The sequence below is a fragment of the Oncorhynchus keta genome, chromosome 22 (assembly GCF_023373465.1).
Source record: "Oncorhynchus keta strain PuntledgeMale-10-30-2019 chromosome 22, Oket_V2, whole genome shotgun sequence".
In the NCBI taxonomy this organism is placed as follows: Eukaryota; Metazoa; Chordata; class Actinopteri; order Salmoniformes; family Salmonidae; genus Oncorhynchus; species Oncorhynchus keta.
The window spans coordinates 29,159,541-29,174,049 of record NC_068442.1 but is presented as its reverse complement, the minus strand read 5'-3'; the positions used below and the strand labels follow the sequence as shown (position 1 = coordinate 29,174,049).

Here is a 14,509-nt window from a genome sequence, read left to right as displayed (position 1 = left end):
CAGGCTTTAGGGCGAGGGGTGGGGGCCGGGGCCCTGGGGAAGCCCAGCTCACAACCAAGGAGCTCATTTATGTGCCAGTGCACACTGCAGGGGGTTGTGGGGAGAGAAGCTGGAGTGGGAGGAAGGGTGCGCCTGTGTTGACAGGGCTGTCCTCGGGGAGGGCTGCGAGCGAGGGCTCCACCTGACTCCCCCTGGTCAATTAGCTGGAAGCACATTGGCTAAGCAGCAACAGAGGCAGCCGCCCCGTTGTACCGCAGCAGTGTTTGTACAGGATAAGACTCCTGTTCAGTCGGTGGAATAACAGTTTAGGAATAATATATAAATGTTTTTTTATTTCCTTCACTTGGCGTCTTTCCTCTCCATCACTGCAAGGCCTTCCATCTCTCTACCCACCTTAGACTGTAGTCCTTTACCTGCTTTCTTTCAGTGCATCCCTCTATTTCTTCTAGGGCTCATTGCCATGGACCTCACAACACAATATCAGCATGATACTTAGATGCCAATATGATATGTATTGCGATTCTCAGATTCAATGTTCCAAACACATTGCTCACCATATGTCTGCTGCAGAGGGACAAGAGAGAGCCGTGAGAAAACGAGTTTTGATCAGTCATGGAAATAAGTGCTGAAAACAAATTGGCTCCCTATTTAAAAATAAGATGGAGAACAAGCTATGAAGGACAAATACTGGAGTTTTGGTGCAGCTACAGCCAACTAGCGCAAAAATAATTTTGCGATATGATATATCGTCAGAAATAATATCCCATTATGTAATTGTACCGATTTTCTTTGTCTCGCATCACTTTCTTCTTCCTCACTCTCTCCTCCTTGCTTTCTCTCACACTGTCTCTCTCCTCCTTGCTTTCTCTCACACTGTCTCTCTCCTCCTTGCTTTCTCTCACACTGTCTCTCTCTTCCTTGCTTTCTCTCACACTGTCTCTCTTCCCCCTGCTTTCTCTCACACTGTCTCTCTCCTCCTTGCTTTCTCTCACACTGTCTCTCTTCCCCTGCTTTCTCTCACACTGTCTCTCTCCTCCTTGCTTTCTCTCACACTGTCTCTCTTCCCCTGCTTTATCTCACACTGTGTCTCTTCCCCTGCTTTCTCTCACACTGTCTCTCTTCTCCCTGCTTTCTCTCACACTGTCTCTCTCCTCCTTGCTTTCTCTCACACTGTCTCGCTTCCCCCTGCGTTCTCTCACACTGTTTCTCTCCTCCTTGCTTTCTCTCACACTGTCTCTCTTCTCCTTGCTTTCTCTCACACTGTCTCTCTCCTCCTTGCTTTCTCTCACACGGTCTCTCTCCTCCTTGCTTTCGCTCACACTGTCTCGCTTCCCCTGCTTTCTCTCACACTGTCTCTCTCCTCCTTGCTTTCTCTCACACTGTCTCTCTTCCCCTGCTTTCTCTCACACTGTCTCTCTTCCCCTGCTTTCTCTCACACTGTCTCGCTTCCCCCTGCTTTCTCTCACACTGTCTCTCTCCTCCTTGCTTTCTCTCACACTGTCTCTCTCCTCCTTGCTTTCTCTCACACTGTCTCTCTCCTCCTTGCTTTCTCTCACACTGTCTCTCTTCCCCCTGCTTTCTCTCACACTGTCTCTCTCCTCCTTGCTTTCTCTCACACTGTCTCTCTCCTCCTTGCTTTTGCTCACACTGTCTCACTTCCCCTGCTTTCTCTTACACTGTCTCTCTCCTCCTGCTTTCTCTCACACTGTCTCTCTTCCCCCTGCTTTCGCTCACACTGTCTCGCTTCCCCATGCTTTCTCTCACACTGTCTCTCTCCTCCTTGCTTTCGCTCACACTGTCTCTCTTCCCCTGCTTTCTCTCACACTGTCTCTCTTACCCCTGCTTTCTCTCACACTGTCTCTCTCCTCCTTGCTTTCTCTCACACTGTCTCTCTTCCCCTGCTTTCTCTCACACTGTCTCTCTCCTCCTTGCTTTCTCTCACACTGTCTCTCTTCCCCTGCTTTCTCTCACACTGTCTTACTTCCCCCTGCTTTCTCTCACACTGTCTTTCTCCTCCTTGCTTTCTCTCACACTGTCTCTCTTCCCCTGCTTTCTCTCACACTGTCTTACTTCCCCCTGCTTTCTCTCACACTGTCTCTCTCCTCCTTGCTTTCTCTCACACTGTCTCTCTTCCCCCTGCTTTCTCTCACACTGTCTCTCTTCCCCCTGCTTTCTCTCACACTGTCTCTCTCCTCCTTGCTTTCTCTCACACTGTCTCGCTTACCCCTGCTTTCTCTCACACTGTCTCTCTCCTCCTTGCTTTCTCTCACACTGTCTCTCTCCTCCTTGCTTTCTCTCACACTGTCTCTCTCCTCCTTGCTTTCTCTCTCTCCCTCTCTCTCTTTCCCATTAGTGTCCTGGCAAGCCCTCATCAGTAATTCTGCGTATGTTTGACGGGATCATGCTGTTTCTCAATTAAGATTGTGCATACCTTAGGAGGTGGGGAAGGTTTTCCCCTCTCAATCACTTAAATATTCTCTTTCTCTCACTGTCTTCCTCCCTCTCTCGCCCTCTCTCCCTTTCTTCACTCTGCATACCGATCAAGCCTCTTAACAGATCGGTCTGTTTGTCCTTCTCTGTTTTCCTGTTGTCCGTGTCTGATCTGTGGTGCAGATAGCTGAAGTGAGGCCTTTAAAGGATGAGATGTGTTGTAGCTATTTAACCTCTCTCTGCTGCCATGCTAATGACTCTTCTATGGGCTGCTTGTACAAAACATCCATACACTCATCTAACAGGCCAAGTCTGCGACCACTTACTTGTGATGAATTAATCCTTTATTGTAATTGTAATGGTCATGTAGTGAGAAAAGAAAAGAGGTGACACACTAATAGGGATTATGTTTATTCTTGATTGTCTGCATCAGTGATTTGTATAGCAGTACAGTATATACTCTTAATATGTCATAGCGTAATTAGTATGCTATAAACTCTGTACAAGTTGAGTACAGTTTGGCTTTGTGTGCTAGTTTAGTGAAACTCCCAGGACTCACCTTCACCAAACCTCTGCTCTCCCTCCCTGCCCCAGTGCGGGCCTCCCGGAGTAAGAGCTGTGCGGCGGTGTGGCTGCCTCACGGATCAAATGCTCTCTCAGACAAAAAGCTGGCCGGCAGGACGTTCCAGGGTCCTGTCATCTCGCCATGGTTCCCCCACACACACACAGCCCGCCCGACCCAGCCCGCTTTGTGTCTGATAGAGCTCAGCCCACCAGCCCTCCCTCTGTGCGCTGAAAGGGAGGACAGACAGAGTGCACTCCCCACTCACTGATCAAAACAACTGTATTTGTATAGAAAATACATCACTTTAATAGGACCCACACATACAAACGCTCTGGGCCCCCTCACTCTGCGCCCTTGGACTGGCGGACAGCCCAATTAACCCCCTGCTCTCTGTATTGAGCTCAGTTCTCTCTCTCTCTCTCTCTCTCTCTCTCTCTCTCTCTCTCTCTCTCTCTCTCTCTCTCTCTCTCTCTCTCTCTCTCTCTCTCTCTGTCTCTCTCTCTCATAGTTTGACAGAATTCTCACAATGTTTAACTCATACATAACCCTAATTTCACCTTATTTTCACTTTTGGACCCGTATGCAGTATGCTAGAACTATTGTCAGTTGATGTTTGTAGATCAATATTCTATGGGTCAGCTGGTGCTGTTGGTCGTGTTGTGGTTATCGCTGTAGGGTTTATTCTCTCTCTTCTCTCTCTCTCTCTCTGTGTGTCTCTGGGTTCATGGGAAGTTTCACCTGCTGCTTCAATCTTGCCACAATTTAATATTTTAAATGGTAATCAACCACCATCTCAGTGTGGTTTGGGACAGAAAGGCATCCCACCCAAACACGATGTCTTTGAGGAAACAGCAGCGGGGACGGGCAGACCAAAGGAGTGTCCTCGCCAATGCCTCTAAGCTCCGTCCGCACCCAGCTCCACACCCCCCTCCTTCCCGTAGCCATTCAGACAGGGATTAAGGCACCCTTGTGCAGACCTTTGAGACAGAGAGGAGATTGGAGTCAGTGGATGTGGTTTTGGTATGGCGGGTGTTGGTGGGGTGAGGTGGGGAGGTCAGGGGGGTGTTAGGGATGTTTGATTGAAGACTTTATTAACTCTGCGTGCCACTGTTGCTGAGCAGCGGGACACCTCGGGGCATGGGGGACACTGTCTGCGGTGGGACAGCGGGGTAGGCGGGGAGGTTGCCTTGAGGGGGGACAGGGACCGGCAGCGGTGTCTTCCACGGTTCGGGGCTTGGCGAGAGGCTGCGATTGGGGCGCAGTGGAGGTAATCTGATGGCACGGGGACGGGCGCGGCTCGGTCCTGTGTGGCGCTCGGCCGATAAGACAGGAGCGGAGGCGCCCAGCCAGGACCCAACGCCCACCTTTCATCTGTCCCACGGCGGAGGGGGCCGCTGATGTCATTCATGCAGGCTTAAAATAGAGCGGCGAGCAGGGGGAGAGCACATAGCCCAGACCACTGGGGGTGGCAGGCAATTACCGGCCGGGAGAGAAGAGGCACTGGGAGAAGGGGAGGGGGGAGCGGCTGGTCACACAGGCCAGTTCTGAGAGAGAGAGAGAGAGAGAGAGAGAGAGAGAGAGAGAGAGAGAGAGAGAGAGAGAGAGAGAGAGAGAGAGAGAGAGAGAGAGAGAGAGAGAGAGAGAGAGAGAGAGAGAGAGAGAGAGAGAGAGAGAGAGAGAGAGAGAGAGAGAGAGAGAGAGAGAGAGAGAGAGAGAGAGAGAGAGAGAGACAGATAGTGAGAGGGAAGAGAGAGAGAGAGAGAGAGAGAGAGAGAGAGAGAGAGAGAGAGAGAGAGAGAGAAAGAAGCGGATGGACATCCCTTTCTCAGTAGGATTCAGACTGGACATGTCTCCCTCTCTGGGCATATGGGAGAGAGGCAATGATGGAATTGAACCGCTATACTTTAGTACACACACACCTGTACATGAGCTGACGCTTTTAATTGTGTGTGTTTGATAATAATGTATGTGTATAATGTGTTTCCTCTGCCTTCACCCTCTGACCCTCCTTGTTGTATGGTGTGTTCTTCTTTTGCAGAGGAAGGCATCAATCACGAGTGCAAGCTGTGTAACCAGATGTTTGACTCTCCGGCCAAGCTCCTGTGTCACCTGATCGAGCATAGCTTCGAGGGCATGGGCGGCACCTTCAAGTGTCCCGTCTGCTTCACAGGTGGGGAGGGGGGGCAGGTGGAGGGCAGTCAAGGTGCTTCAGTGTCTGACCGACATTAACATACACAAACATAGAGACAATTTGAACACATGGTCCACTCGAGCCGCAGGCCCCAACACATTTCTGCCCTTTCACATACATATAATAACATCTCACCCATAAAATAGCAGAGCTGCTAATACACGGACCCTGTTACATTCTTCACCTTTCCACCCTCTCCTTCTCTACTCCTCCATCTCACTCTGTCTCTCCATACCTTCCACCCCCCTCCTGTGGTAAAATACAGTCCTCCTCCTGTATCACCTGTATCCTCCTGTATCACATTTCCAGTGGGTAAGAAGTTCACATAAACTAAGTCGACTGTGCTATAAACAGCTTGGAAAATTCCAGAAAATGTCATGGCTTTAGAAGCTTCTGATAGGCTAATTGACATTATTTGAGTCAATTGGAGGTGTACCTGTGGATGTATTTCAAGGCCGACCTTCAAACTCAGTGCCTCTTTGCTTGACATAACGGGAAAATCAAAAGAAATCAGCCAAGACCTCAGAAATTTTTTTGTAGACCTCCACAAGTCTGCTTCGTCCTTGGGAGGAATTTCCAAATGCCTGAAGGTACCACGTTAATCTGTACAAACAATAGTAGGCAAGTATAAACACAATGGGACCACACAGCCATCATACCACTCAGGAAGGAGATGCGTTCTGTCTCCTAGAGATGAACGTACTTTGGTGAACAACAGCAAAGGACCTTGTGAAGATGCTGGAGGAAACAGGTACAAAAGTATCTATATCCACAGTAAAATGAGTCCTATATCAACATAACCTGAAAGGCCGCTCAGCAAGGAAGAAGACACTGCTCCAAAACCGCCATAAAAAAGCCAGACTACGGTTTGCGACTGCACATTGGGGACAAAGATGGTACTTTTTGGAGAAATGTCCTCTGGTCTGATGAGACAAAAATAGAACTGTTTGTCCATAATGACCATCGATATGTTTGCAGGCAAAAGGGGTAGGCTTGCAAGCCGAAGAACGGGCACGTTTTTTAATCCAATAATGAAATAGCGCCCCCCCCTAGCTTCAACTGGTTAAGGACAACAAAGTCAAGGTATTGGAGTGGCCATCACAAAGCCCTGACCTCAATCCCATATAACATTTGTGGGCAGAACTGAAAAAGCGTGTGCGAGCAAGGAGGCCTACAAACGTGACTCAGTTACACCAGCTCTGTCAGGAGGAATGAGCCAAAATTCACCCAACTTATTGTGGGAAGCTTGTGGAAGGCTACCCGAAACATTTGACCAAAGTTAAACAATTTAAAGGCAATGCTACCAAATACTAATTGAGTGTATGTAAACTTCTGACCCACTGGGAATGTGAGGAAAGAAACAAAAGCTGAAATGAATCACTCTCTACTAATATTCTGACATTTCACATTCTTAAAATAAAGTGGTGATCCTAACTGACCTAAGACAGGGAATTTTTAATCGGATTAAATGTCAGGAATTGTGAAAAACTGAGTTTAAATGTATTTGGCTAAGGTGTATTTAAACTTCCAACGTCAACTGTAAATCCATATAGTAAAGAATAACCTAAATAGAAAAAAACTCACTCCACACATCGGGGTCAGGGTGCGAGATGAAAAGTGAAAATATTATGACAAATACCCAAGCTGCAGTTGACCGAGTAGAGCCAGTCCACAGAGGTCAACTCTGTGCTTCTGAGCAGAAGAACTCCGGTCCTTCAAGAGTCCTGCCGTGCTGATGGGAACGTTAATTAGAGCTGATTTACCCATGGTGCAACCTGGTCAGACGTCCCCCCTGAGTGGCTGAGACTCACACAGTCCACTCTTTTCAGTCACAGGCACAGCCACAGAGTTAAGCACAGGGCCAGGGCCGGCCAGGCGTAGCACAGAGACCAGCCCAGCCACTATCAGCTTGATAATGGCACATGCACAGACACAGGGCTGGACAGGTGTAACACAGAGACCAGCCCAGCCACTATCAGCTTGATAATGGCACATGCACAGACACAGAGCTGGACAGGTGTAACACAGAGACCAGCCCAGCCACTATCAGCTTGATAATGGCACATGCACAGACACAGGGCTGGACAGGTGTAACACAGAGACCAGCCCAGCCACTATCAGCTTGATAATGGCACATGCACAGTCACAGGGCTGGACAGGTGTAACACAGAGACCAGCCCAGCCACTATCAGCTTGATAATGGCACATGCACAGACACAGGGCTGGACAGGTGTAAACACAGAGACTAGCCCAGCCACTATCAGCTTGATAATGGCACATGCACAGTCACAGGGCTTGACAGGTGTAACACTGAGACTAGCCGAGACTAGCAGGCCGAGCAGAACGGCTCAAGGTCCTTCAGGCTTGGCCGTGGTCCCCTGTGTCTGCTGTGCCCCAGATCAGAAAGGCCCTGAGAGGTCAGAGAATAAAGAGCAGTTTGAAAGAGGAAGGCAGCTAATCCTCTGTGGCCATCCGGATGGTTTAGGGGCCCGCTGTACGTGTCCTCAGAGTTAAGCAGCCAGGGCTCTACAGGCAGCAGGCTGAAAGTCACATTGGACCTCTGGCTCCCCTCTAAGAATCAGAAATATTATTTCCACTGAAATACAGATATGGTTGACCGCAGCTGAGATGCCATTTTGTGTCCTTCTTTATCCATTGTCATCTTTCTGTTTGTCTTTCTGTATTTTTTTGTCTGTTTTTAGTGTCTCTCTATCTATCTGTTTCGCTAGTAATTGGACATCCCAATCCCTCCCTGCCTGTCTAAGAATCTACCTGTTTGTCTGTCTGCATCAGAAGACTTACTGTAAGATCAGGCCATGTAGCAGCCGCCCCTCTCTCTCTCTCTCTCTCTCTCTCTGTTCCTCTCAGTAGATGTGTGTCCCCCTTCCCCCACAGGTACACAGCACTCTTTTAAAGTCGAACTCTATTCCTGTGCGGGTTATGAATAAGTTAGGGGTGCTGCTCTTTTGGGGAGGGTTAATAATTCAGACTTTCCACACACACAGCAAACTTAAGTTTACTGAAACAAAACAGAAGAAAAAAAAACACAGGAGTGAAAATTAAAAAACAGGAATGGAGGATAATTTATTGATAAATAACACAAGGTTTGTAGGGGATAGTGTAGTCTGCTTGCTGTCTCCCCCATCTCTCCATCTCTCCTCTCATTCCCGTAGCGGCTCTGATGGAGCTTCATCCACTAATGCTCATGTGAGAGGACTCCTTTTCTCTTTATTTGTATTGACACTGTTGAAGCTGTTGTTTGAGTTGAACTATTATGACTTTGTCTCTAGCCTCAGGATTTGCAATCAGGGAGAGTGAGACTTGAAACCTTTCCCCTTTCCCTCGCAAAATTCTATTCAAAAATCTAGTTCTCTAGCTAGCATAACTTCTCACCAGTCTGACCAATCATCTAACCTATCCTCTCCTTCTCCCCTCCCCCAGCCTTTGTCCAGGCCAATAAGCTGCAGCAGCACATCTTTGCCGTCCACGGTCAGGAGGACAAGATCTACGACTGCTCCCAGTGTCCACAGAAGTTCTTCTTCCAGACTGAGCTCCAGGTCAGTACACTAACACTCATTTCAAAACAACAGAGTGATGGCATCTCTCAGCACCATACAGCATCTTTTGCTGGCCAATATAATCTAAAATCATAAGATATGACTTCAATATGAATTGCTTCTAATGGACTCCTGAGTATCTTAGCAGAATTTTTGATAAACCAATATTTTTGTCCACCTCAGTTTATGGTCTTCACTACCAGGATTCAATTCCAGTCTTAAACAGGCTGTTATGACAGGGTATAGTTAAATGTCTTCTGTGGTATGATTGATAATTAATAAGGAAATTATCAGCAGAGTAAATGAGTAGCTTCCTTATGGGCAGTAACGGTTAGACTCCAGTCCATTGATGCTAATCAATCAGCTCTCCTGCTGGTCTCTCTGGTGCACACACACACACACACACACACACACACACACACACACACACACACACACACACACACACACACACACACACACACACACACACACACATACAAACACACACACACACACACACACACACACACACACACACACACACACACACACACACACACACACACACACACACACACACACACACACACACTCCCACACACACACACACACACACACACACACACACACACACACACACACACACACACACACACACACATCATTTAACTGGAATCCATTTGATGTGAGAGGCCATCATTTAACTGGGCTACCGCTACCACATACACAACCAAAAGTATGTGGACGCCTGCTTGTCGAACATCTCATTCCAATATCATGGGCATTAATATGGAGTTGGTCCCCCCTTTGCAGCTATAAAGTCTCCACTCTTCTGGGAAGGTTTTCCACTGGATGCTGGAATATTGCTGTGGGGACTTGCTTCCATTCATTCCACGAGCATTAATGGGGTTGGACACTGATGTTGGGCGTTTAGGCCTGGCTCGCAGTCGGCGTTCCAATTCATCACAAAGGTGTTGGATGGGGTTGAGGTCTGTGCAGGCCAGTCAAGTTCTTCCACACCAATCTCAACAAATCATTTCTGTATGCTCTGGATAAGAGCGTCTGCTAAATGACTTAAATGTAAATGTAATGTAAAATGTATGGACCTCGCTTTACGCACAGGGGCATTGCCATGCTGAAACAGGAAAGGGCCTTCCCCAAACTGTTTCCACAAAGTTGGAAGCACAGAATGGTCTAGAATGTCACTGTATGTTGTAGCGTTCAGATTTCCCTTCACTGGAACTAAGAGGCCTAGTCCAAACCATGGATAACAGACCCAGACCATTATTCCTCCTCCACCAAACTTTACATTTGGCATTATGCATTAGGGCAGGCAGCATTCTCCTGGCATCTGCCAAACCCAGATTTGTCTGTCAGACTGCCAGATGGTGAAACGTGATTCATCACTACAGAGAACACTTTTTCATTGCTCCAGAGTCCAATGGTGGTGAGCTTTACACCACTCTAGCTGATGCTTGGCATTGCGCATGGTGATCTTAAGCTTGTGTGCGACTGCTCAGCCATGGAAACCCATTTCATGAATCTCCAGACGAACAGTTCTTGTGCTGACATTGCTTCTAGAGGCAGTTTGGAACTCGGTAGTGATCGCTGCAACCTAGGTGCTTCAGCACTTGGCAGTCCCGTTCTGTGAGCTTGTGTGGCCTACCACTTCGCGGCTGAGCCATTGTTGCTTCTAGACGTTTCCACTTCAAAGTAACAGTTGACCGGGGCAACTTTAGCAGGGCAGAAATTTGACAAACTGACTTGTTGGAAAGGTGTCATCCTATGATGGTGCCACGGTGAACGTCTCTGAGCTCTTCAGTAAGACCATTCTACTGCCAATGTGTTGCTATGGAGATTGCATGGCTGTGTGCTCGATTTTATACACCTGTCAGCAAAGGGTATGGGGGGAGTCCACATACTTTTGTATATATAGTGTACTACCTGTAGTACGACCACACCTACATATACTTATACACACTGTTTTAACCACTGAAGACGCTGACACACTGTACATGTACATGCAGACGCAAAGACATGTGGATCTAGCCACCCCTTCCCTCCATCAGGTTTACTTTCCTCCATCCGTCCACTCTTCCCTCCCTGTCTCCCCCCACCCTGTCCTGGCAGGGTTCTGGCTGGGTCGGGTCATTAGGGTCCAGACAGATCGTGGAGGGCCAGGTCTGTATAACTCACTCCAGAGTGGGTCCAGTGGGCAGCTGGGGTCAGTGCTATTCTGCCCTGCCCCTGGCTGGATCCATCATCCTGAGCTATCGGCCTACTACTACCAAAAACCCTCCTTCTCCCCCTCTCTTCCTCATGTGTTCTCCCTCCCTCTCTCCCTCTTTTTCTCATGTGTTCTCCCTGCCTCTCTCCCTATTTTTCTCATGTGTTCTCCCTCCCTCTCTCCCTCTTGTCCTCATGTGTTCTCCCTCCCTCTCTCCCTCTTGTCCTCATGTGTTCTCCCTCCCTCTCTCCCTCTTGTCCTCATGTGTTCTCCCTCCCTCTCTCCCTCTTGTCCTCATGTGTTCTCCCTCTCTCCCTCTTGTCCTCATGTGTTCTCCCTCCCTCTCTCCCTCTTGTCCTCATGTGTTCTCCCTCCCTCTCTCCCTCTTGTCCTCATGTGTTCTCCCTCCCTCTCTCCCTCTTGTCCTCATGTGTTCTCCCTCCCTCTCTCCCTCTTGTCCTCATGTGTTCTCCCTCCCTCTCTCCCTCTTGTCCTCATGTGTTCTCTCTCCCTCTTGTCCTCATGTGTTCTCCCTCCCTCTCTCCCTCTTGTCCTCATGTGTTCTCCCTCCCTCTCTCCCTCTTGTCCTCATGTGTTCTCTCTCCCTCTTGTCCTCATGTGTTCTCCCTCCCTCTCTCCCTCTTGTCCTCATGTGTTCTCCCTCCCTCTCTCCCTCTTGTCCTCATGTGTTCTCCCTCCCTCTCTCCCTCTTGTCCTCATGTGTTCTCCCTCCCTCTCTCCCTCTTGTCCTCATGTGTTCTCTCTCCCTCTTGTCCTCATGTGTTCTCCCTCCCTCTCTCCCTCTTGTCCTCATGTGTTCTCCCTCCCTCTCTCCCTCTTTTTCTCATGTCTTCTCCCTCCCTCTCCACTCTGGTAGTTGGTAGAGGAGTGGGTGGGTATGCTAGCCCTAGGACTGAGCTGCCTGTGAGCATAATGGACAAATAATATCCATGGCTCCATTTGGGTATGTAACCTAAATCTCCTGACCATCCCACAGAGCCCCCCCCTCCTCTAGCCCCGGACCCGGCTCCCCCACCCTGACGTGACAGTGATGTAGGGCTGACGGGGGTGGGCATATGGCCAGTCAGGCCATTTAGCAGCAGGAGGAGCGCTGAAACCTGTCTGTCACTGTCTGCCTCACTCCGATGCCGGGCGACCGAGAGATAAACACCAACTGATCGCACAGTGTGGCACGGCCCCATCTCACGTCTCTCCACTTTTCCACACTCCTCCATTTTTCCTCCATTCATTCCATCCTATATGGCCACACCTCTCCCTCCTGACCGGGTCACGCTGTCTAAAAGAGGTGATGTTCCTCTCTGAGCTCGTCTAGGTAGGACCACTCGCTCCATCACCAAGCTATAGGAACGCCACACTCACATGGCCACAGCAGCATCCTCTGATGGGCTTGAGTGTGTGTCCTTCTTCACTTTTACTGGCCCTGTTCCATGTTAGGACATTGCCTCACCCATCACGCCCACAAGCTCCCCAGCCCACCCCTGTGCGTTGCCCCAGGAGGAACAGTTGGGGATATGCAGTCGTCTGAGTGCGGAGATGAACTGGGCTGAACTGGGCTGGTCGTGGAGGTTAGTGGTGGGGCTGGTTGTTTGGGTGTTTGTGTTAATGAGGTCTGAATGGATGGAGGATGGAGGAGGCGGCCTGACCTGTCTGGGCTGTGCCCTGCTCGGGGCTCCCTACCCCAGCCCTCTGAGGGCCCAGGCAGGGCCACCCTCTGTTAATCTTTCAGCTGTCCCTTGGGCCTGTGGGGGGAAACGTCACTGCATCATCCCTTCTCCCTCATGGCCACCTACTCCACGCTCCTCACTTCTCAAAACTCTCTCTCATGCCCCCTCTCTCTCTCGCTTTCTCTCTCTCCTTGTCCCATATGTACCAGCCCCCATTCATATTTTAGCCCATCTCAGCTCCTCTCGTCTCTTCTCTCCTCATCTGTGCCTCTCCCCAATGCCCCATAAATAGTGCAGACGTAAGCTGGTAAATAAGTGATGCTTGGCCCCTGATCAGCGCTGTTAGACCCAGCCTGCCGGATCTGGATTCCTTTACTGGAAACTTCAGAGACTTGGCTGTTTTTTGTGTGTTGTTGTTTGTCTCCCCCAGGTGCCGCAGAGTGCCCCCCCACCCCGCACTCACCAACCCTCACCCCTCTGTGGTCTGCTGTCATTCGCTGATCTTTACACTATTTAATTTAACCCTCGAGGGAGGGGGGGCCCACCCAGCACTCCCCCTCTGTTCGCATGTGTGTATACTATTTCCTTTAGCACTAGTAAATATTTAACTCCAGTCAGCAGTTTGGAATGAGAGGAGGGAGGGGTCTCTGTCCTCCGGCTTGTTTGTATTTTGATTCCTCCTCCTCCCTCCCTCTACATCCAGAAAGTGTTGAATATTTGAGGGCAGTGCATTCTCATCCACAGCTATGCTGCTATGACAGTACTGTAGGAGCTGGGGTTTAGGTCTTAGAGCAGAGATACAGAGAGCCGGGAACATGGGCTGCAGCGTTTACACAGGCAGTCCAATTCTGATCTTTTTCTCACTAATTGGTCTTTTGACCAGTCATATCAGATGTTTTCACATCAGATCATTTTCAGAGCTGATCCGATTGGTCAGAAGACCAATTAGTGAAAGAAAGATCCATATTGTAAATGCAGCCATTGAGGCACACCACTAACATACAGTGTGTGATCTGTGTCTGCTGTGTTTGATTGGACAAGTAGTGCACTAAGCAGTGTCTTTGTTAGCCTCATGTACATTCACGTTAGCAAAGGTATTGCCTTAGTTAGTCTTTGTCTATGTTCTCTGCTGTAGCTATGCTACGGTGTGTGAATGTTGTAGTGTGTGTGTGTGTGTGTGTGTGTGTGTGTGTGTGTGTGTGTGTGTGTGTGTGTGTGTGTGTGTGTGTGTGTGTGTGTGTGTGGGGGGGGTTACTGGGGAGTTCTTAGTTTGCTCATTATGGTGTGCCACGGTGTGGAGGCAGGATTTGATCTAGGTGTCCCAGTGACAGTCTCTGGTTGTGTCCCCGCTGCCCCACTGTGCAGAGTGGCGCTCCATGTTATTAGAATGGGGACCAAGAGATCTCTCTGCAGACCTCCCCACCCCAGCCCCCCGCCCCTTCCCAAAACCTCCATACAAAATGATGGGCCAGCTCAGAGCGGTGCAGTCTGGGGACTGCATGCACCACATGCAGGATGCATACAGCTGTCTAGCATACCTGGGTCTGTCTGAGCTGCACCACAGAACACTATGGTCCACTGTGGTTGCCTACACGGCTCTAGTTGTCAGGCAGCGGTGTGAAGCTGTGGTCACAGTATCAATGGTGTAGTCTTACACAGCTCGATAAACATGTTGTACAAAAACGACACTTGAGATGAGAACCAGGATTTTGGTTCAGTCTTTGTGTATAGCATAGCAAATGTATCAACTTCTGAGGAGATGGAGCGTGGAACATACTAGAGGTCGACCGATTAATCGGAATGGCCGATTAATTAGGGCCGTTTTGATAACAATCGGAAATCGGTGTTTTTGGAAGCCGATTTGCCGATTTT

The 14,509-nt window shown here is 49.2% G+C and overlaps 1 protein-coding gene across 1 annotated transcript in view; it reads left to right on the top strand.

The window, feature by feature from the left end:
* Positions 1-14,286, top strand: part of LOC118371466 (zinc finger protein 423-like) — a 154,353-nt gene extending 140,067 nt beyond the window's left edge. Inside the window, exons 7-9 of the mRNA XM_052475796.1 lie at positions 5,034-5,165; positions 8,628-8,777; positions 14,003-14,286. Of these exons, the coding sequence (XP_052331756.1) occupies positions 5,034-5,165; positions 8,628-8,777; positions 14,003-14,286 (566 nt within the window). The remainder of the gene's footprint in view (positions 1-5,033; positions 5,166-8,627; positions 8,778-14,002) is intronic.
* The last annotated feature ends 223 nt before the right edge of the window (positions 14,287-14,509 follow it).